Below are 23769 nucleotides of genomic sequence, written 5' to 3'. Positions count from 1 at the left end.
GACTGTATGTGTCTGTATGTGGAACCTGAAATAAAATAATTTTGACACCATTGATTGTTAATATCTTCAGTGTAATTTTTGCATTTCACAAATTCATCCCGTGGGCTAGATTGGACCCTTTGACGGGCCGGATTTGGCCCCCGGGCCGCATGTTTGACACCTGTGGTTTAGATGTCATGTTTCAAGAAAAAGCCTCTCAGCAAATGTATAGGCTGAACTGCACAGGGATACTTCAGCACATCATGGTGATCAATGATAAGGATTGATTGCTTCTGCAGGTGGTAAGTGATCTGAACAGGGACGAGGGAAAAACCAGGCCTGAATAAACTGAATACTCTAATTACTCCATACTGTCAAACACGTTTATAAAAGGACAAGGCAGCGAAGAGTAAAATGAAGATGTAGAGTGGAATGACAGATATGGTTAAAGATGTCCTTTGAGAAGTGTTCATAGATGTGTTTCTTACATGTTAGATAAACTGCTGAGGTATTGTGACGTTCTCCTTCGGGATGTTTCTAAGACATTATGAGGTGGAGGAGTAGTAACATCATACTATATACTGTGAATATGGTCAATCTGGACAAGTTTACATAGACTTTTAAAACCCAGTTCAGACTAACGACTTAGGAAACAAGACGAAAACTTCCAACTTCTAACCAAACTTCATCAACTTCTGGTTTAACTTCCTGTTAATCTGGCTTTTTTGTAGCTGAATAATTTATAGCATCTTATAATATGACTAAGGATACTGATGGTGAGTTACTGGCTGCACATACACAGTACAGTAGAATATGGACTTGTTCCATCACATACAATGGTCTCCTTTAGATGATGACATGACAAAACCATCCTGAATAAACTCAGTCAGTAGACATAAAAAGACCCTTTTTGGAAGGAAAACAAACAGATAGCACTGAACTGGACAAATAAGTGGGAATAGAAATAAATAGAAATGTCACTTTCCACTGGTTGATATTTGTGTGTGTGTTTGTGTTCCCATAACAACCCGCCTACCGTTTACAGGTGAGTCTAGACACTTACTTGGCTTCCTGTTCCAGCTGCTCCTCCAGCTGCAGGATCTTGGCCTCCAGAGCTGTGATGGACGCCTTAAACTTGGATTTGACGGCCCCCTCCAGGTCAGCCAGCTTGGATTTCAACTCCTGCATTTACAAAAACAACTGTCAGGACCAGCTGCATTAACATTTACTGTAAGTCCATGCTTCTGACAGGTAATGAAATGCTGACACTGGACATAATGAGGCTTAAGGAGCCGAAAACCCATTTTTAATCTTAATGCCAATTGTAAAATAGAACTAATTAGGTCTAAATTCTACATGAGCTGTGCATTTAGTTAAAGCACAATTTCTCCAAATGGGTCACAGAGCTGTTTTAATCGGGTCACCAACTGTTAACACATGCCAATATATAGGAAACAGATAACATGTGAATTAATTTTCCTAATTAAGATAGAAAAGGGGTGTTGTCTGGAAAATAAAGCTTTGTTAATACTTTAACAAAATCATGAAAAATGTAGAGGAGAGGCCTCAGACAAAACAAGCAAAACACAAAAGTGACATAAATGACAACAGGATGAAAATGATGTAAAAGATGCAACAGGATAAAAAAAAAAAAAAAAAAAGCAACAGCACAGAAAAAATGGAGTAAAGCACACAGCTACACTGAAACAAGCCAAAAAGCATAAATCATGTAATTTTGTAACTTTGGATCCAGAGGAGGGATGACACTTCTTTTGTTGAGCTGAAATAGTTTGAGAGACATGGAGCTAAACTGCAGGTCATGAACAATTACTGTAGTTATTATTGTTTAAGAGTTACAAAGACCAGATATTATATTATTAGAAATGACAAACAAAAAGAAACAAGTGTTCAGTCAGTGTTTGTGTTGTTGTTTGTGGAGTGAAACTACAGAACGGTATGAATGTGGAGTTAAAACGGTGTCCAAATATATTTCAATTTAAACAGAACTGAGGTATAAAGATATGATTTTGTGTTTTTTATTCACTGTTTATTAAGTATTTATTTTTTGGGTGTGAAAGAAAAAAAGGAAAGTAATGGTAAGAATAATATTGCTTGTTATTTTTTAAAATGTACTTATTATTATTATGTTTTTGTCATCTTTTTCTTCTTTTTTCCTCTTCCTGTGGTGGGATGGTTATTGTTTAAGTGATTAACTATGTATTTGGATCCTGGAGTAATGCCAGGAGGATGAAATAATACACATATGTTGTAAAGCATGATTTAGGGAAAAGGGGGTGGGATTAAATATGTGTTTACTTCTTCCCACTCCTTGTTCTGTTGATAATCTGTTGGTGGTTTTATTGTGATTTTTATATGTCTAAAAAAAATAAAACATAAATTAATCCATTCAGTTGATGCTCAGTTTAACAACACAGCAGCTGCTTAACATCACTAAATTATAACTTGCTTTCCATAAGCATCTTAAAGAAATTGATCCAGCACACATGAACTTCTTCCAAGGGCTTAAATGACAAGATTAGTGTCAAAGGAAAGTATGTCATTTCCCACAGTACTGAACAGTCTGATCTTTGACTTTAGATGCTTTGGTAAACAAGGCCCTGATATCTGTGTCTGTTCTGGACCTTGTTCTGTCGTTCCATCTGCTGTCGAGCGTTCTCGGCTTTCTGCGCAGTGCCTCGCTCTGTGGCCAGCTCCGTGTTCAGAGTGTCGACCTGAGGGGGACAGATGGCAGACGAGGACAGATACGTGAAACACACTGGTCTGTGCATGACCTTTAACACTCTCACTGTCATCTTTTTGTCTCACTGTATTCTCTCCCCAAAGATACTGAAGTTTGTGTGTGAACGCAGAGGATGACCGTCTGCGTACCTGCATGGTGGTCTTTTTAAAGCGGTCGTTGAGCAGCTCCATGTTGCCCTGCTCCTCCTCCAGCTCCTCCTCCAGTTGGGCGATACGGGCCTCAAGCCTCCTCTTCTCATCGAGCAGAGACGACCTGAAATAACACCAGACGTTTGTGTTGAGGTCACATCCTTGGCCAGATGCACTGCTCAATAGAAGGCGGCACCACTGAGTCTGTTCTTAATATAAACTGCTGTTCAAAACTGTAAAGTGACACTGACTTTCCAGAAGCGCTGTTGGAGATCTCGTCAGCCAGCTCATCCCTTTCCTGTTCGGCGTGTCGGCGCGCTCTCTCTGACGCCGCGTGATCCTGCGCAAACAACACACGAGCACATGCACTTGGTGTGAGTGGAATAAAAAGACTAATTTCCAGCATTATCGGTGATCTCTGTTCAACATATTGTATTCAACACAAAAACTCCACCTCCTGTAGCTGTAAGATTTCAGCTTCTAGACTCTTGAGTTTCTTCTCGTTTTCCTTGGATTGGGTGAAGATCTCGTCCCTGGACGCTCTGGCCTCTTCCAGCTCCCTCTGGTAGTCCTTCATCTGGGCCTGAACAAACACAAAAACACAGCAGAACAAGTTAAATACACATTTAACATGTCACCTGTGATGAAATGGAAGGAGAAACATAAACATACAGTTGCACAAAAAATGATTAGAACACCCTTGTTTTCTTCAATTTCTTGTTCACTTTAATGCCTGGCAAAACTAAAGGTACATTTGTTTGGACAAATATAATGATAACAACAAAAACAGCTCATAAGAGTTTAATTTCAGAGCTGATATCTAACCATTCTCCATGTTTTCTTGATAATAACCAAAGTCACTTCAGTTCTTACATCAATAGCTATGGCACTGTACTGCCAAAAACAGTGCTTTTAGGGATTCCATGTTTTCTTTTGTCTGTTTTAGTCACATGATACACACAGGAGTTAGTACTTGATTGCATAACCGTTGTTTTTGATGATGTTTGATGGTCTAACCATTTGTTTCACGACTGTATTTAGGCCACTTTGACCTCTGTTTGTAACAAATATGATGTTTCACACTCATTATAAAAGAGGCCAGAGCAATGAAACTGGTCATTGTGAGATGAAAGATTTTCAGCAGACACTGGATCATTGCCACCAATATGTTCAACTCGTTTTTTAGACGAGGCTGTTATTTGGGGTTAAAGTAACATTTGCCTCTTCTAAGGTAGTGAGTTAGTTTTTTTCCTCTCCTTCTGACTGAATACTGTGCACCAAAGCCTAAATAAACAAGAGTGTAAAGCAATAAACTGAGGCAAACGGCACCGGTAAGAGCCTGTTAAAACATCTGAGTCATATTTGTTAGACAACAGATTTATGACGTTATGCTATTTAATTAATCCTGTGAAAGGTCATGAAAAAATGTAAAACATCTGTAAGCAAAATTCACTTTCTTTGTACAGGAAAATCCATCCTGTTAAGGTTTTCTGACTCTATACTTTTTTTTGACCCAATGATGTCTGGTTCTTGTTACATTTTTATGTTTAGTCTTTGGTCATTTGTTTCCAGTTGAAATCATTTCAATGTAACACAAAACAACAGATGATGCCAAAAATTTCATTCATATAAAGCTCAGGTATAAAATGGTTAATGTACAGTATAAACTGGCCTTTACTGGTCAAACTAGTGAAATTAACAGATGTACCTGTAACTTTCGGAGTTGTTTAATTGACTCGTCTCTGCCTTTGTTGGCAGCTTCGATCTGTCCCTCCAGGTCGTTCAAGTCCATCTCCAGCTTCTTCTTTGCAGCCACAGCCAGTGTCTTCTGCTTCCTCTCGTCATCCAACTCTGCCTCCATCTCACGAACCTGGTGAACGTATGGCACCTCAAGTCAAACCTGATCTTTCAGCACTTGATACATGTCTAAATATAGATACATATAATACAGATACAAATACAGGGGTTTCTGAGAGACTGATGCCAATTACAGGAAAAGTAGTAATACACTGTAGGGAATTTTATCATCCCTAATACCAAGGACTCACATAACCAAACAGGTCCAGTTCATTATAGTCTTCATCTGGTGTTCACTCTACCTGTTTGACCAGTGCCCTCTTCTTCTCCTCTCCCTGCTCGTCTCTGGCCTGCAGGTCTCGGTCGAACTGGGCTTTCATGGCCTGCATGTTGACCTCCAGACGTAGTTTGGCGTCCTCTGTGGCCTGCAGCTCGTCCTCCAGCTCCTCCAGCTGAGTTCTCATCTCCTCCACCTGCTGCTCCAAAGTACGCTTGGACTTCTCTAGTTCATGAACCTGTGAGCATCATCAAAACAAAACAAGTTCATACTGTGACAGCCACACAAACTGCTCAAAGCATATGTTAAATTTTTAGCTGTCGATTAAATGTATTTCTGAAGTCTGCAAAAAGACAGGCTTTCTGTTCTCAACATGAACATTAAGTTTAATAATTTATAGGGTAAAAATTTTGGAAAAAAAAAGTTAGAAACTGCATACATTCTTGCCCACGTCATCTTTGGAGCTCATCAGATCTTCCATCTCAGCACGAAGCTGCTTATTAAACCTCTCCAGCTCCTCTTTGGCCTCCAGAGCCTCCTCCAGAGCTCTGGCCATAGATAGAGCCTTGGTCTCCTTCTCTCTAGCCTCAGCCTCTGCTCGGTCACGTTCTTCAGCATAGCGAGCAGAGATGGTCTTCTCCTCAGCTAGGAGCTAGTGCGACCAAGAAAACACAGCCTTCAATTCAGTGACATAAATCCCATTTTGAAAGCAACATTTGTGCATAGCATACAACAGTCCTTCCACTGCACCTGGTCAAACTTCTTCTGCTTCTTCTCCAGGTTGGAGGCGATCTGCCTCTGGTGATCCAGGTCCACCATCAGGTCATCCAGCTCCTGCTGCAGTCGGTTCTTGGTCTTCTCTAGTTTGTCCATGGCCATGGCCTTCTCTTCCAGACGCTGACCAGACAGCTCCAAGTCTTTCTGGAGTTTCCTCTTTGCTTCCTCCAGGTTCTCGATCACCCCCAAATCCTCATCCAACTTCTTCTTCGACTCACTCAGCTACAGGAAGGATACGCATTTAATACTGAGGTAAAATTCATGCCATCATTATCAGCTTTATATATCTTTAAGACCTCTATCTTAGATTAGATAGCACAAGTGTGTGAGAGGTGGTACTGCTTCAGTTTTTTTTTCTGAATGTATTTACATATTCTCTGAATCATGCATATGCATTTCGAATATGCATCAAGCACTTTCCACATTATATCACATAAATGGTTTACGCTGTATTAACATGTGTCATTCTACATGCCTCTGAATATTCCACTGACCTACTTGTTGAGAGATTACAGATGAGAGATTAATGCTTGTGAATATGTACAACTGTCCACCTCATACCTGAGCCTGGACTGTCTGCAGCTGTTTCTCAACATTGCGTCGTGATTCTTCCTCTTCCTCCTGCTGCTCCAGCAAGCTGTTCTTATCCTCCTCCAGCTGGCGGATTCGACTGCTCAGGTTCAACTTCTGGCGCGTCTCCTCTTGGAGCACCTCCTACACACAAACCACAGAAACAACTGTGATCAGATGAAAGAAAAGCATGGATGTATGGTGGGTAGTGCTGTCACAATACTGACATTTGAGTTGACAAATAACTGTCAAACAAGTCTAATTTAAGTCAAAGTATTGCCAGGTTTGGGGTGAGTTGCTGCCCCAAGTATCTCGGGGTCTTGTTTACGAGTGAGGGAAGCTGGAGTGGGAGATCGACAGGCAGACTGGCATAAGTCAGCAGTGATGCAGGCGCTGTACCAGTCTGCTGTGGTGATGAGCTAAGCCAAACAGCAAATCTCTCAATTTACCAGTTGATCTACATTCCTACCCTCACCTAAGGTCATGAACTGTGGGTAGTGACTGAAAAACATGGCCGCTGATATGAACTGCCCCCACGACACGGATAAACACAAAGAAGATGGATGAATGGGTAAGTCTAATAATAAACTATGCACATAAACTTTATGAAGACAATTTCGCATAGTATATAATTCAAAAACATATAAAATGAATTATATTATTTTTGTCATCAGACAGATATGACATGACTAAGTATACAAAGCCAAAAGTCCAAAATCAAAATAAAGCATTGTGGTTCTAGTTCTACAATGAAGTCATATAAGGAGAACAATTAGATAGAACCACACAATGCCAGTAAAGAGTGCCACTCAAATGATAGTAAACGACATGGTAATGATGATAAAATGTTATTCTAGTTAGTTCGACCAGACTGTTTTAATGTAGATGAAAGGAGACGATTATCATAATTATTTAAAATAATTGTAATAATTGTGACAGTCAGTGAGAAAAACAAATGTCCTGATTAGTGAGGTGTTATCGGGAAATCATTAAATGTAATGCATTTCAGGAAAACCTGTGATTTTGAACAAAACGTGTCAGTTTCATACTGGAGAGGAGGGAACTTCATTAATTAGTTCAACTAATGAGAAAGTGGCCTTGACAAGTAAATTGCTATCTGCTGCTTTTTTAAATATTAGATGTTTCAGTACAACATGTACATACATATACAACACATATTTGGACAAATGCTCTGCTGCTAATGAGAGAAAAAAAGTGATTAAAGTTAAATTTCACAACTCCATGTAAGTACTGATGTTGGTGTTGTCTGTCGTACTTGTGTGTCTTGAAGTTGTCCTTCCAGACTGTCGACGTCCTTAGCCAGCTTGATGCCCTTCCTCTCTGCCTCTTCCAACAAGGCTGACACATTGTCCAGCTCCATCTAAAGACAGAGTCAGAATGATGGCATTATGTCCAAACCTGAGAAAATAATTCACTTTTCATTGAGCTGGATAAATGTGAACACAGTGTCAGTAAATGTGTTGTCGTCCCTGCCTTGTTCTGGTCAATAGTGCTTCCATCATGCGGTGAGTTTGGATGTTTACCTGCAGTTTGTGTGAGCGCTCCGACAGCTCTCCCTTGGCCATCTCGACCTCGGTGGCCCGGGTCATAAACTCCTGCAGCTGTGCCTCCAGTTTCTTTCTCCTGTGCTCTGACTCTGTCTTGGCCTGTAGGAGACTCTTCACCTCACTGGCCAACTCTTTGTTGTCACTCTCCAGACTCTGCTTGTTCTTCTCTAGGTTGGCTTTGAACTGAGCACAATAACAACAGTATTTGTGTGCAATTAGATTGTAACCCACATCTGTGTGATGTTAAACACAACACAATACTGACGTAGACATGATTTCTGATTTGGGAATTGCCTTGTGTTTACACAATCAATAGACATTTTATCTCAGTAAACATAGCCTGAAATGGCTGCTCATATGATACATTTTCATAACCCCACTGAGATCCTGAGAGAGGAGAGAAAGACCATTTTATAATAAACACAGCTTGTTTCTCTTCTCTGCGACCAGTTTTAAAAATAAACTGGTTGCGTTTGGTTACAGGAAAAGGGATATTTGAGAAATATCGTGTAAAATCTGTATGAGACATACAGCAGTGGAAAAGGTATTTGGACAGCTTTAACATTTTACACAATGTCAAATACTATCATGCAATATTTGTGGAAAAATCATATCTGTATTTCAAAAGATGCAGTAGTATTAGACAGACATAAACTAATGCAAATCATATTTTATTTACAGTTAACTAGTAAAAATAAAACTAAATTGTATGTATATTGCTGAAACATCCACTTCTGACCTTGAATGGAACAATACTTGGCAAAATTCAATGACTTAAGAGTGACTCTCAATGAAATATATCACAAATTCATGGGGTGCCCAAAAACTTTTTTCCACTGCTATATAGACAAAACACAAGTACCTCAATTAAATTCACAAACAGTGCACGGCAAAACTGACAAGATCTGATGAGAAACAACCATCTGGCATTTGGTCTGGGCAAACCTGGTAAAATGTTGTTCTGACAGTGGAAGAAAACCGTGTTTTCCCTGTGGGTGAGCATCACTATGAGTGGTGTGAAAACTATGAATGAACTATGAACCAAGTGGGATCTGCTCACCCTCTTGGCCTGTTCCAACTGTTCAGACAGTTCCTCCAGTGCGGTGCCATGCCTTTGTCTCATCTCCTGGATCTGGGCCTCGTGGTTCTTGGTCTCCTCATCGATGGCTTTCTTCAGCTCTGCCACCTCTTGTTCTCGTTTGGTCCTGGAGGTCAAATATTACAGAGGTTTAAGAGAACAGGACCACTCCAACAACTGATCAGCCTGTTTCTCTTATATTTATTGATCTAAATTCTTACACAGAGCAAAAGTTTCCTGCTGATGTGAATTCACCCAGAATTTGGTCTAGAGCTAAACAGCTCCAGTACAACAGTTATATTCAGATAAGCCTGGCTGAATTACATCTGAGCCACAGTGAGTCTGTTTGGCTTTAACTACCTGAGCTCCTGCTGGGCGGCGGTGGTGTCCAGCGTGTCCTCCAGCTCAGTCTTCAGAGCCTCTAGCTCCTCACTCAGGTCCCTCTTCAGTTTTTCAGCTTTACTTCGACACATCTTCTCAGATTCCAGATCCTCCTGAAGTTCAGCAAGCTGGGCCTGCAGCTCCCGAACCTGCTTCAGGGTGTTGTTCTTCAGGGCCGTCTCCTCGTCACTCCTGGATGGAGACGCATACAGGAGTTAAACACAAACTAAACAAACACAACAATGAAGCAGACCAAATGACATATCCAATATAATATGGTGCATCTGGTAATGCCTCAAAATACATTTATTTTTAAGTAACCTCTTAGCTGATTATTTGAACCTAACATTTAACTGGAAAATTATTTCAACAGGTTCCTACAGGTTTAAGCATGTCAAATTTAAGACTTTTTAAGACCTTTTTAAGACTACTTAGAACAGAATTTAATGCCCATTTTACAGCTGTTCTCCTCCACTCATGTCAACCAGGTGGACAATAATCTTTTCTCCAACCAGGCATTATTACCTTGCACTTCCTCATGGTTACTTTTTGCTTATGAGCCCTCCCTTAAAGTTCCTAAAGTCAGCTTTCTCGGCTGCACGTGTGTTGGGCTGAATGTTCTGTGATCATTTCTCACCAGTGGCTGCAAAGTTAGAGATAATCGGTTCCTAATTTTAATATAAATTGTCAGGTTGGAACGGGTGGAACTGAGTAGGACTTATGTTACTTCCTTTGCAGCTTGGACATTTCCCAGGAACATTTAAACATAATACAGCAAACAGGTTGATGGCAACATAACTTAAAATCTACCATATCAAATTTAATACCTTTTAAAGACTTTCTTAAGGTGTTAAATGCAGATCTGTAAATTCAAGACTTTTAAGACCCTGCGGGAACACTGTTCAAATACTCAAAACACAGAACATCCTACGATTTTCTGGGTTTCTTTACAATCAGAATCTTTAAAATTCCTTTAAAATTATAATTACAAGTGAATTTTCATGGGGTTTTATGAAATTTTGTGTCACACTGAATAATGATCAATTAAAGTAGTGGCTAGATGCAACCCCAGTTAGTTTTTAAAGTTAAGTTTTACACTGTTCATTTTATGAGGCTGTATCAGTCACTGTTATGATAATATGATACACATCACAGCTGCAACTGTTCAAGAATCTGCTATTTTGGAATCAAAAGTTTAGATCATTTAAAAAAAAAACATTTTGTTGCTTCAGTTTCTTAAACATTTTTCCATCTTATCAGTCAGGTCATAAATTATTTTTGTTTCAATTTCAACAATTTCTGACATTTTAAAGACTAAATGATTAAGTGAGAGAATATGATGCATATCATCCATAAAGAAAATCATTGTTAGCTGATATCAAGTGAGGACACTAGTGTCCACAGGGGGGCAGTGTGGTGAACAGTCTTGTGCTCAAGTGAAAAGAGCAGTCCACACAAATGTGAGTGGGTGTTCTATGAAGAATATAATGAGATCTTGATTTTGTTTTCCTGCTAGAAGACACACAAAGTAAAACTACATACTGGTTGCTACACTTATACAACAAACACAACAGATGTCATGATGACTGAGTTTTATAATTACACCCTGACAGTCACAGCTTTGATTAACGGCGCTAATGACTCCAGACTAAGGGTGATTCCCATTTTACAAACAAAGCTAATACATTGGTTCTCAGAAGAGCTGCTGAAATCAAAATGAGGCACATCAAGTGTAATTAAGGCCTAATCATCTGGAGCTGTGACTAAACCAATGATTTGTGTGTGTGAAATCAGTCAGACAGATGTTTAGCGTCAACCCCTGCAGTGTGGACTACGGGCCTGGTTTAAGGAGCAACATCATCACATTAAAATGATCCATGATGACCTTCAGAGCAAAGACCTCATTTGTATGGAGCTTGATTGGGAGAATAATGACATCTGAGACCAAACATGTTGGTATAGTTTCCTAATTGCATGAAGAATAAGGAAGACTTAGGCAAATATTTGGTCGCCAAGTGGGACGAAGCAGGTGTTTTCCAGCCATAGCAGCAAACTAACAGGATTTGTTTGCTTTTCCCCCCGCTACCGTGAAATCGCAAACAGTTTTTTTGTTTTAACCCAACTCTTTATTCCTTGATGTTTAGAAAACTTGTGCAAAGAAACAGATGGAGGACATCAATCAACATCAATTTGTGTGTAATCAGATATGGCTGCGTCAAAGATGAAAGCTCTCAGCTGGTGTTAACAGCTAACAGACATAAAAACAGGGCAAACAGAGGTGACTAAAAACAGGAGGAAACAGTGGCTACGTGATGAGGCTGCTTTAAGTCAAGCATTCAGAGTTGACTTGTTCAGTGCATTGCATGTTTGTTTTGTTGTTAATCTATTTTAGGTCTCCATATCGACTCTGATGCTCCTCTGGGTGCAGTTGTCATGGCAATGGGATATACTGCCTTCGACAGAATACAAGCGTGGTTGTACATTTCCTACTGAAACAAGAAACGCCAACAATAATGATGGAGAATAGATAATTGATGTCTGTGGGTTTTCACTTCTGTCTGTATAATAAACACTGAGCAGGATCAATCAAGATCTGAGACACTGATAAATCATAATCTGTCATCGTCACTGACAGCTGTGGGTTGAACAATGGTTATTTTTATCTGTAAAGTGAGATGCATTGTAGGAAAAAGTAGGGCACATGCTGAGGACACTACTTCTTTCATTCCTCTGTGTATTTTTAAAGACACGACAGTGTTTGATGAATATATTTACACACTCCAATATAGTGGAGGGCAATTAGAATTTACTAGAGATGGAAAGAATAAAAATTCACAATTATTTTTCCACAGTTACATTTGTCAGCTAAAACAATGGCTCAGTTACAAGCCTGGCCTACGTAAAAACATGAAGGCAGACATTAACTACGATTCCCATGGTGTGTTTCACAAAATACATCTAATGACAGAGCTGAACATTTGGCTACATACACCCCTAATGACAGACAGAGCTTTCACTTTACAAAGAAGAAAGTTTTCTTTTTAATAATGACAGTTCAAACGTGTCTTCATATTCCATGTCAAGTCAAGAAGAGGGATAGTAGTAACACAAGATTATAACACACAACCAATTAAAATATAATACAATATATGAATTTTCTTTGGCTTGTGTTTGGTTTTGACTATTTCATTGTTTGCAGAAAGTTTTTTTTTTTTTTATCATTTTACTGACCTTGCCAGAGCAGTTTGTAACTCCTCCTCCTTCTTGACTAACCCGACCTTCAGCTCCTCTGTCTGGGCCTGGATTTCAGCGATTTGGTCCTGGAGGTCAGTGTTCTCAGCATCCAGTTTACGCTTGGCCTTCTCCAGTTCCTGGCGGGTTTTCTCCTCTTTCTTTAAACGTTCTAAACCGAGGCAAAAACACATCATTTACAAAATGTGAAACTGCATTTAATGGTTCCACTTGACACAAAAAAATGTTAAATGTGTTACAGGGTCACATGAGACATAGGATCACAGATTGTGACAAACCACAAACACCTAATTGCTAACAGCCTGACACAACTAAAGGTAATCAGATTAGATGCTTCACAATTTATTACCTCATTGTACTGTTGTAAACAGTGAAGAACAGTGAACAATCAAGGCACACCGATGTCCCATCTCTGACCTTTGTGTTGTTTGTGTGTTTTATTCTTACTCTTTCAGGGGAGACAGCCCATTTAAGTACAACCTTCTTAACCTGACATCAGACCACACTTTAAACTGAATGTATGTATTGTACTTATATTATACATATATAGTATTTAGAATATTTGGCCGAATCACTATTTCACCTGCTTCTCCTGCTTCTTTGTTCATAATGGAACTTGAAGCGCCTTACCCTCCAGATCAACTATCATCATCTCCTGCTTGTTCTTGACTTTGCTGAGGTTCTTTGCTTTCTCCTCCTCCTCTGTCAGCTGGGAGGTCATCTCACCGATCCGGTCTTCAAGCAGCTTTTTCTCCTATCAGATAACAACCAAATGAGGATAAGACTGGAGGGTGCAATAACAGTGTATAGATTTGAAATCCTACTTTGCTCAGTAACTGTTTCTGTTTCTAATATTTTCACCTTGAGGAACTTGGAGTTTTGGTCCTCCAGGAGTAGGATGTCTTCCTCCATCTTCTTTATCTTCGCCTCAGCAGTCACTTTATCCAACTGCAGCTTCTGTCTGGCAGCCTCCTCCTCATCCAGCTGCTCCTCCAGATCCTTCAGAGAGACAACACCAAGCATTATTCAGACCTCAAACACAAAAATTCTTCTACCATTTTAAACACAATCAGGAGAAGCAGGTCCGTGAATTGCTTTAGAACAGTGAAAATACAGACCTGGATGTGTGCCTGCATTTTCTTCTTCTCATTCTGCAGGCTCTGATTCCTCTCCTCTTCCTCCTCCACTCTGGACTCCAAGTCATGGAGGATCTCCTCTAGTTCTTGTTTTCTGGAGGCCAGGCGAGCTCTCATCTCTTCAGCCTCAGCAAACAGCTCCGTCTCTGCCTGAAGCTGCTCAGCTAAAATGTTCTTTTCTTCTAAGAGCTGCAAACGCCATTAAAATGTATTCATTATTTTGAGGCACAAGGCTGATCATTCTGCAGTATAGATCTTTAATGCAAAAGGGAAAAACACACTAACGATATGAAAGTAAGAGATGTTAAAATGACAAATGAGCCAATTTGGAATATCCGTAAGTTGTAAATATTTCCTTAGTAGGAAACTTACCTGTTGGTATTTCCTCTCAGTCTCCACTAGTTCGTTTTCCACTTTGAGCTGTCTCTCCTTCACCTTTATCAGCTCCTCGTCTTTGGCTTGCATCTCCTCCTCCTGCCTGGTGACCTGCAGAAGAGGCTTCACCTGCAGGAAAACCAGTCGAATCACAACCAGTCAGTCTACGTCTGATCGATTAAACAACAGATGCATAATTTACTAAGTCAACTTAACATTGGTTTGGTCCAATATAACTACTAACTACTTGAAGGAACATGAAAAATGGCAGCCTGTGGTTTCACCTCTTTATCTACATTGATAACCAGTTAATCCAGATAATCAGCTGCAATCACTCTGCACGTATAGGACCCTAGGAAATACTAGGAGATAGAAGGCTTTAGGGTTCTCACCTTCGTGAAGAGCCTCCACCACTGCCAATGGCGAAGCTTCAAATAAGCAGCACAATTCCTCTGAAGAACCTTCAGGGCACTCAGCTGCTGTTGCTTTTTAGCAAAAGCCCTAAAAAGAGAAAAAGGCACAATAAGTGATGAACTGAGCTTGGATACTTTGTTTTAGACTTTTTTTTTTTTAAAGTATGACTTTGATACACACTATTACTCATGTATTATGATGCGATACTAGTACCTTTACACCAAAAGGTAGTAAGGCTTTACTTGTTGCATAATCATTTTTTTTTTTTTTTTTTTAATGAGCGCTTTGGCCAACTGTGTTGTTTTTAAAGGGCTTTATAAATAAAGTTGACTGGAGAAACACATAAAAACAAGGCTGAAGTAAATGCAACTTCACAAAAGTAACATTCATTTAATTCTGATCAATTACCAAGACATTTAAAATTGAACACAAGACATTTTATAGTTTTACAGTTATAGACATTAGTATAGTTTATAGTATACTATCCTACATAATCCTGCAGTATGTTTATGATACACGCAAAAGAGGGCATGAAGGCCAAACAACACATACTAGACAACAAATATGATGAAAAGAAATGCCTACTATTGTCATAAAATTAATCATTACGTAATACCATTGAAGAAAACTGGTAGATAAGATAAGCTAAGCTAAAACTTTTTTCATCCCGAAGGTAATTATTGTGCCAAAGGTGCAAAGAAAAAAAAGGAAACACAATAAAGTACAAAATGCACAAAGATAAAATATCAATATAAGAAGTAGCAAGGGGGAAAAAAAAGTGTAAAATACTCTAATAGTGACTCACTTGCGTGACAAGTATCCACGGCACACAGACTGAAAGTAGATGATGATGTCAGTGATCTTCAAGTCTCTCTCTTCTTCCAGATGAGCCAAAACACCAGTTCTGAAGAAGATCTTGCTCTGACCGATACGGAAGAGGTTTGGGTCGAGCTCCAGAGCTTGGATCTGTAGAATTTACACGAGACACTAATTACTATACTAATAAAGATTTTACCATCTGGACTGTATATAGTATATGTTAAAACAACATGAAAACAAAATATGATTCTTGTCAAAACTGGAAATATTTTCTTTTTACAGTCAAGCAACAGTTACTCATTCAATAATAGTATATTAAGCATAAACACACTACGCCAGTGGTTCCCAACCTTTTTTGGCTCGTGACCCTGTTTTAACATCACAAATTTCTGGCGACCCCAGACATTCAAAACGAAGACATTTTATTGCTGAAATCAATTTGTTTTTGATCATGTAATAGTTTGCTATACTATGTTGCAAATAAACATTAATTTTAAGCGACATTTAGGCTATATAATGTATATAAAACACGTCTTTGGCGTCTGCTTCTCAGTTTCTCTTGTCTTAGTGGGGCTAGGTGGGCGAAGAAATCTTTCCATTCTCTTTTCGGTTTGGTATTTTTTATAATTTTTTTTTTAATCAATTACTAGAAATTTCAGGCAACCTCATTTGAATTCCGACCCCAAGGTTGAAAAACACTGCACTACACTAACAAATATGAAGCAGAAATATACTACCATTCTCTCACAGGCTTGTTTTCCATCCATGAAACCCTTGGGAATGGCGTTGGGTGTCAGGATTTCATATCTGCAAACATAACATCATCTGAAACTTTCTGTCTGGGTAAAATTCAATTGCAAAGCTTTAATTCTTGTTCGTTACCTCTGTCTGAACTCCTGGAAGACGATACGGTTGGGGAAGCCCTGTCTGCAGATGCGAATACCCTCTAGGACTCCATTACACCTCAGCTGGTCCAGAACCAGGTGAGGCTCCAGTTTACCTGCCTGAAAGATGAAATAAGTACGCAAGTCAAGCATATCAATAGCAACCGTAAGCTCTGTTTGCTTCTAAATACAAACAACAAAACACAACAAGAGCAGACACTAAAATTTGTTGACTATGACTTTTCCATTTTATAGTTTATCTATGAACACTGTGATATTTAACTACATTGTGATGAAAACATAAACTGATTTACATGATTACTGTACTGAATTACTGTAACTACTAACAGTTAGAGGTTTATTGCTTCCCAAACAAATGTGTATTTACCCTCTTTTCGTGGTTGGGGATGATGCAGCGGACGAAGTTGGGGTTAGTGTTCCTCAGCGTGGCCATGAGCTTGGTGAGTGATTCCTTGTAGAGCTGACCCACTGTTCGAAACATGCCCTTTTTTGTCTTGTATGTGGAACCAAAGGCCGTCTCATTCATTCCTGCTACCTGGTCCAGGCCCACGATACGGTCCACTGATGGGGAGATGAGGAGAACTGGTTTAGAGCAAGAAAAACTCAAGAGAAGCAAAGAGTCACTGCATGAACAGCAGTAGCAACACAGTGACATAATGTAGCTACATGAATGAGTGCAGATGACAGACATTAGACAAAACCGTCCAACAACTATCACTGTTACACTAATTTCTACAACTACCACTACTCTCTGTGGATGGAGATGGAGCGCATAGCCTCTGTAATCTACGGTGAAGGGAGTTCACACAAAATTCAACCTACTGGCACTTTAACACTGTATGGTACCGGCTCAACTCAACTTGCTTTTGCTACCATTTTTCAACTGTAGATAAAGCGCTTCCTTGATATGACTGGTCATCAAAAAAGGGCCACATGAAACAGCCACAACTTCATCTTCAACACAACACAAAACTTATCTTCACTAAATCCAGATGCTAAAGTACAATAAATGAATAAAATAAAATAAAATAAAATACAATAAAAAGTAAATAGTAAAAATAGGAGATGTTCTATTTTGGCAGTTTCTTTTTCAGTCCAGTCTGTCCAGGGATAATGACATAGTCACAATTCTCTCTGACTAGGAGAATTCGTGCATTTCTTCCCATAGTCAATGTTTTACCAGCAGTAGATCTAGATTTAAAGAGTCTTAAATACTGTTTAGGATCCTGGTCTGTTCACAGCAGTACATTGCTTCACTTTGTGGTCAGCTGTGTGTTGACAGAAATTATTACTTTATTTACCTTTGCTTAAGTAGAGAACACAGTTAAAGGGCTGACAAACCAAACAAAAAGTCAAGACGTGAGACAGCTCACAACAGCTTTGTTCTACCCAAACCAGGGCAATCCATAAAAATGCTGTTTGGCAGATGCAGTGGGAGCTACATTAACTAACATGCTAACATTTGCTAGCACCAAATGATGTTTTTTTTCTCATAATAAATGTAACTTTACTTAATCTGCGTCCTCTGCTCTGTACCATCACATGTAAAGCTGTAGAATGACAACTGGGTGTGTTTTATGGACTCACAGACACAGTACTGCTACAGACTGATGACAGAAACAGGAAATTAAGTCATGGATTAATGAGTGTATATGTCATGACTCATTACTCGTTCTGTAAAAGATATGGTTCTCCTTAATGTTTTAATTATTTTCTAAATTTACTCTGAACTTCAAACAAATAATATCCACAATTTCATAAACTTTGTTCTCAAGCAAGACACAAGTTAAAAAGTTAAAATAAAAAATTAAACAGGTTAGACATGGATAAATGGGAACAAAAAGCAGCCTTGACAACCATATTAAGCTATTGCAAGGTTATACAGCTCCCACAGTACAAACAGGACACATTTCAACCATTACATGTTGTTATACATATCTCTCAGACCACATCTCTGATCAATGCTGACCAAGTTTTAGTACCAACTTTGCTAGCTTGGACCTCATCAAAAGTGTACTAGAAAAAAGTACCATGACCTTTCCACAACTTTTGCCAGATAAGAATCCACAACTGGTGAGTGGAGTGAGCTGAGAATGTACGTCACACCCTCATATGTGTCATTTATATGCCATCATGAAGAACTACAGGGTTATTTTTTTATGATTTATTTTCTCACATCAAGGACTAAAATGCTCCATGTTTGGTTCTTTTGGATATGATTATGCTTGAAGGCAGCTACAATTATTAGTTTTGATACAGAACATTTTCTAGAATCAAATTTTACTTACAACTTCTAAAATAATAATACATAAAATATGCTAAATAATCAGCTGTAACCTCTAAAAAAAGAAGAAAAAAAAAGAAGAAGAAAAAGAAGAAATTCAAAAGGACATGAGTTATGGCTCAATTGACTGTTTTTCTTGCAGTATAGAGTATGTTGTGCTTTTATGGTCCAGCAGAATAAATTAAAGTTACAAGTATCTGATGATTCACAAACTGCAGTGAAGCATGTCCTGCTGTCTGGACGGATATTCTGAAGTCTGAGCTCAGAGCCAAAGCAAATACCAGACACAACATCTGGTTTCGATTCCATGCTACTGAGATCCTATCTAGGAAGGAGGAAGGCGAAAAATTAATATGATTAAATTTAACAACAACTCCTTAATGTGCTTGTGGCTGTATCACACCACAGAAGAGGGACAAATCAGAAATAGGCCAAAAAGACTCCAAAACAGCTGCACTAGATCCTAAGTGCTTCCTTCAGGCAGATTAACTATACCAGCAATCACAAGACCCATGTCTGCCTACAAAAATACTGAAACAAATTAAAGCACACTGGTTTAGCTAAAGGGAGCAAATGACTATATTCTACTTGGACTCATTTAGGAATTAGACACTACTGCTTTTGGCTGATACGAGGGAGCCATGCAGCCTGGAAGCAAATGGGAGCCACTGTAGCTAAGACAGACACAGCACCGGCTGAAGCATGGAACAAACAGCCAGATCTGGGCAAAAATACACTAATACCATCTCAATTATGTAACCTGCTTGAGGAGAATTAATATTTCGTCCTACAAAGCCAATGAGCAGCTCAGTGCTGTTCATTTTCAGTTGTTATTTTGGCCCAGGTCTGCTACAGCGCGGCCCAGTCATTCACCTGCAGGCTCATCCAGACTAGAGACATTGTCATAGAATGAAGCCCTTTGAATGTTCTGAATCTCTATAACACAGAGAAAAAGACAGGGAAGGAGGGTGACGTCAACCAGAGATCACAAACATAAAAGGCCTCAGCTGTGTTAGCAGGCAAGAATGAGTGACATTATATTAACAAGCATGTTAATCAAATGAGCAAACAGGAGTACACATATAGTATGAATCTTAAAGCAGTGGCTCTCAAACTACTCGTTTTTGTCTATTGGTTTTGAAAAGCAACCACATATTAAACATAAATACAAGATTTTTTTTTGTCCTACTGCTTCATTTTATCTAACAGTTCTACTTTCATTTCACCTCCAATGACTACATTTACATGCACACACACCATATTGCTCAGTATGTGAGAAATTCCAAATATAGCATTTTCTGATTAAAAAAATTCTTTCAGACTGAGTGAAGTCAGTGGTCATCTAAGTGTGAGACATGGATCTAATGAGTGGGCAGGAAAACTATGCAGACTGTGTGATGATAAAATCCGCTGACTCTCAATTCAAAGTTCTTAAATTAAATGTCATTGGTGCCCATTGTCAAAGTTGAGGGACAGGAGGAGAATGTGGACCTGGTTATGACCCAGGAGAACAGATCCGCTTGGCATGACACTAGTCGCTTTTCCATTGACCCTCAAATTGAGTGAATATAACTTGTGCATAAAAATTTGCCTAATGGAAAAACAACAATTTCACCTAAATTCCCGTTTTTCGATTAAATGTTTTTGCGCTGACAAGAGGTGGCTTTTCGGGCGTAGCACAATTGGTATATCACGCAAAACTGCAATGGAAAGACCTTCTCTGCAATTAGAGTCACATGAACAACAAAAAACGGATGTTGACAGACGTCACAACAAGCAAAGACAAAGAGTTTTAAAAGAAACATGGGGCTGTATGTGTGAACACACCAGGAAACTGAATCAATTTTGAATTTAGTACGGGATAGAGGGGTAATATGAAATAATAATGAATATATCTGTAAATCAACATGATATTTATGTTCGTCACCATGTTTATGGAATGACTTCTCGTGTCATCTCGTGATAATAAATAAACAAATTATCACATTTGTGATTTAATGGAAAAACCGACATTACACACTTCCGTTTTTTCGACATTTAGTAAATATCGGTAAAGTTTTGCACAGATGTCCAATGGAAAAGCCCCTATTGTCGCAAAGAAAGCTTGAGGTAAGTAGTTTCAGCAAACAGCCACACCTGCCACATTAAACATTGTATCACTACATTCACAGTAGGATCATTGTTTTTTAGTCATACCCACCAATATCACTACATTGTCTCATTCAGATAGTAGGAGCATTCTTTGGACATACATAGAGCACATTCAGGGTATTCATCTCAGTTTGGGGCAGCCTCTTCTTATGATCTGCTCCATGTGTTTGACACGAAACAGCCAAATGTTTAAAAGGGGTAGAAATGCATGCCCGAGAGAAAACACATTTTATCAAGCACACAGATAAACAGGTATTTGGATATGTACAAATATTATGAGTTTGACCTTCTCCAGAGGATGGTTTAAAGTTGACAGAGGGAGGCTGTGCTCTTGGTTGAACAAGTCCATTAGAAGTGGAAACCTTTAAAAATCCTACTGTTCATTTAAGTTTTTAATTGCATTTTTATATTGTGATAATCATAACTGTACAATTGAATGTACATAAAATACAACATAGATATGTAATCCCACTCTAACAGAGTCCCAACCCTGATGCACCACATACTCCAACAAAAATATATAAACACACATATCTAAAATGAATAAAGTAAAATTAATTTTTTTTTTTTTTTTTTTTTTAATTATCGAAGTATTTGGTGCATGTAAATGTAGTCAGTGTACACAGACCTTGTTCATTAGGAACCACTGTCTGCCTGATGTGTAATAACTACAGTTTTAAATCCAAAAAATATTAGGAAGTGACTTACCATCTTTCCAAAGTTCAGCCACAAATTTGTCCGTTGACTGATGTAGAAGTGTAGCTACATTGTCATTCAGGGGGTCCATGTTCTTCATGAGCCACTCGTCCGCCTTGTAGTCAACCTGCACCAAAACAAGTGACTGGAGCTCAGAAACTACAATATTATCATATGCTATTTTGAAATGACTAATTATTATGCTGACCTCTATGATAAGGAGGATGTAATATGACAGCATAATCAATAACATACCATCAAATGTAACAGCAAAAGTAACAACAAATATTAATGTGAAAACCTGTGCAAAATTCTAAGACAGTAGTTGTGCAGCTAATGGCAGAAACACTAGTATGATTATATATTATTCAAACAAAACACAGATACCATGTGTATTCGATGATATTTCACTGGCTTTTACACTTTGTAATGTATAAAAGAAATCCACAGAGACTGAGAATAGAAATCCATTACAGAAATCCACTTTAAATGTTGACTTGAGGATATTCTATAAATTTTACTCAAGTCATTCAAACCACATATAAGAAATTATTTAAGGGTCAGATCAACCGGTAACACGTGGACACATTTAGTGTTCAGCAGTCTGTCATGTAAGCAGAGTAACTTATATACATGTATTATACATATTTGAGCAGGTATTTATAAGCACTTTAACATTATGTATATCAAAATTTGGCGAGATAAAATTTTTAGGTGAAAAATGTCAAATTACTGCTCAGTAACTTGAAACAGACATCAGTTTTTTAAGCTTTATGCAAACATTCAAAACATGCAGTTCTCAACAGAAACTGATATCAAGTAGGACAAAACCTTTTAGGTATTATGTTCAACTATGCTGAAAATTAATTTTGGAGTAAAATATTGAAAAGTCTCTGTTTTATTGACATGAGAATGTGGTAACATGTGGACAGGCTGCCATAGTAACACGTGGACAACACTTTACCGTTGTATGCATGACCCAAAATGTTGACTTATTTTTTAAACAAGCCAGCTATAATCACAATGTATGTATTTAATACTAACAGTGTTATTTACAACTTGTGGTGGTATATGTAGATATAGGTAAACTACAAATAAGAGTAATTTCTCAGCAACAGTTCACAAATAGTCTTTTTAACTGTGACAAATTGAATAAATAATTAAAATATAATTTTTTACGTCAAATGCAAACTATATTTTTATGTCTGAGGCATGGCTATAGTGTAAAAAGTACAATCGATAAAATCGGTTCTAACTTTTTTTCTGCAAGTAGCATTTTAAAAAGGCTATCAGTTCCATAAATCTTTAGCTAAAAAATGATCCCACTTGATAAATGATGTCAGCAAATATATTTTTTCATGTTGATGTTCACTTTCGCTTGATCGGACCCTTAAGTACATAATGTTCACAGCATTCATGGTCCTGTGTTTGAGCATTTCTAATTTATCTCTTAAGATGTGTGTGATGTAAAAAGACACTGGACATTTAATAGAAAGCAGATGTGTTACTTAGCAGGGCTTTCTGTGATATAAAGGCCGCATTGTATTGCGTAACACCACTGACGATGTCCCAGTCCACTCACAATCAGTGTCACATAAATCAAACCCAGGATTCAGTATTTATCTGAAATTCCACCTCAGGAGAATCTAGCGTCACTATTGTTTTTGAGCCATGACCAACAACAGTGTTTCATTTTGTATTTGATATTTGGAGCAGATGATTGAGAAGGATATGACATATTGGGAAACACAGGGCAGATAGTCACAGTTGTCAATTTGGTACTAAGACTTTTTATTCTTTTAAGGATGTCACAATCATTACATTTATTTTAGGATATTATTATTAGTATCAGTATTTTAAATATTGTTTGTTTATGGGACTAATAATTTTAAATACACACAAACTTTATGTAGATGAAAAGCCAATTACACTGGGAAACAAATTCAGAAATACTGATAGAAAAATGTAATTTCTGTTTGTGTCAACTATGTTATACAGGTTGTAATCATTGTGTAAAATAATCACAGTTTTCTCAAATAACTGTAATAAAGATATTGTATAATAAGTGTCACAGCTGACAGTTATACGAGTGTGATTATACGTGTTAGAATAACAAACTCTTATCTGTAGCACAGAGTTTTCAGGAAGGATGAATCAGCATCTAGCTGAGTGTGATTAAGATAAAATGAGTGTACCTTTCCTGCGTAATGGATGATGCAGAAGTCTGCCTTATCTTTGAGCTGGCGGGGTTTCTGGAACTTCGTGTGCGTCCCCTGTTCCTGAATCAGCTTGTCAACAAAGGTCTTGTCTGTGGCCTTGGGGAACCAGCACTCTTCATCCAGCAGAGCTAAAACTCCTGGAGGGTTCGCCTAAAGAACAAAAGAGCAGAACAAAAGCCATCAGCAAAGGTGTGCAATTATG

General features: G+C 38.4%; 1 protein-coding gene across 11 annotated transcripts in view; it reads right to left on the bottom strand.

Annotated features, from left to right (window-relative positions):
- The window catches only part of myh10 (myosin, heavy chain 10, non-muscle), a 64689-nt gene that overhangs the window by 3417 nt on the left and 37503 nt on the right, over nucleotides 1-23769 (bottom strand). For 7 of the 11 annotated variants that reach the window (XM_030136662.1, XM_030136675.1, XM_030136736.1 and 4 more), the window contains 27 exons: nucleotides 23544-23717; nucleotides 21361-21475; nucleotides 19375-19437; nucleotides 16585-16778; nucleotides 16195-16316; nucleotides 16050-16119; nucleotides 15299-15459; nucleotides 14472-14580; nucleotides 14077-14208; nucleotides 13687-13893; nucleotides 13430-13567; nucleotides 13199-13322; nucleotides 12548-12719; nucleotides 9296-9508; nucleotides 8918-9062; nucleotides 7834-8040; nucleotides 7566-7670; nucleotides 6281-6433; nucleotides 5693-5941; nucleotides 5382-5594; nucleotides 4968-5180; nucleotides 4577-4738; nucleotides 3323-3451; nucleotides 3120-3208; nucleotides 2869-2992; nucleotides 2622-2711; nucleotides 1043-1161 (listed from right to left, as the gene is read on the bottom strand). In XM_030136662.1, the coding sequence (XP_029992522.1) occupies nucleotides 1043-1161; nucleotides 2622-2711; nucleotides 2869-2992; nucleotides 3120-3208; nucleotides 3323-3451; nucleotides 4577-4738; nucleotides 4968-5180; nucleotides 5382-5594; nucleotides 5693-5941; nucleotides 6281-6433; nucleotides 7566-7670; nucleotides 7834-8040; nucleotides 8918-9062; nucleotides 9296-9508; nucleotides 12548-12719; nucleotides 13199-13322; nucleotides 13430-13567; nucleotides 13687-13893; nucleotides 14077-14208; nucleotides 14472-14580; nucleotides 15299-15459; nucleotides 16050-16119; nucleotides 16195-16316; nucleotides 16585-16778; nucleotides 19375-19437; nucleotides 21361-21475; nucleotides 23544-23717 (3992 nt within the window). The remainder of the gene's footprint in view (nucleotides 1-1042; nucleotides 1162-2621; nucleotides 2712-2868; nucleotides 2993-3119; nucleotides 3209-3322; nucleotides 3452-4576; nucleotides 4739-4967; nucleotides 5181-5381; nucleotides 5595-5692; nucleotides 5942-6280; nucleotides 6434-7565; nucleotides 7671-7833; nucleotides 8041-8917; nucleotides 9063-9295; nucleotides 9509-12547; nucleotides 12720-13198; nucleotides 13323-13429; nucleotides 13568-13686; nucleotides 13894-14076; nucleotides 14209-14471; nucleotides 14581-15298; nucleotides 15460-16049; nucleotides 16120-16194; nucleotides 16317-16584; nucleotides 16779-19374; nucleotides 19438-21360; nucleotides 21476-23543; nucleotides 23718-23769) is intronic. The other 4 variants (XM_030136709.1, XM_030136718.1, XM_030136727.1 and 1 more) reach the window with 1 other exon arrangement.

The sequence above is a fragment of the Sphaeramia orbicularis genome, chromosome 1 (assembly GCF_902148855.1).
Source record: "Sphaeramia orbicularis chromosome 1, fSphaOr1.1, whole genome shotgun sequence".
Taxonomy (NCBI): domain Eukaryota; kingdom Metazoa; phylum Chordata; class Actinopteri; order Kurtiformes; family Apogonidae; genus Sphaeramia; species Sphaeramia orbicularis.
Note: the sequence above shows the minus strand (reverse complement) of the source record. Positions and strands in the feature narration are given on the sequence as shown.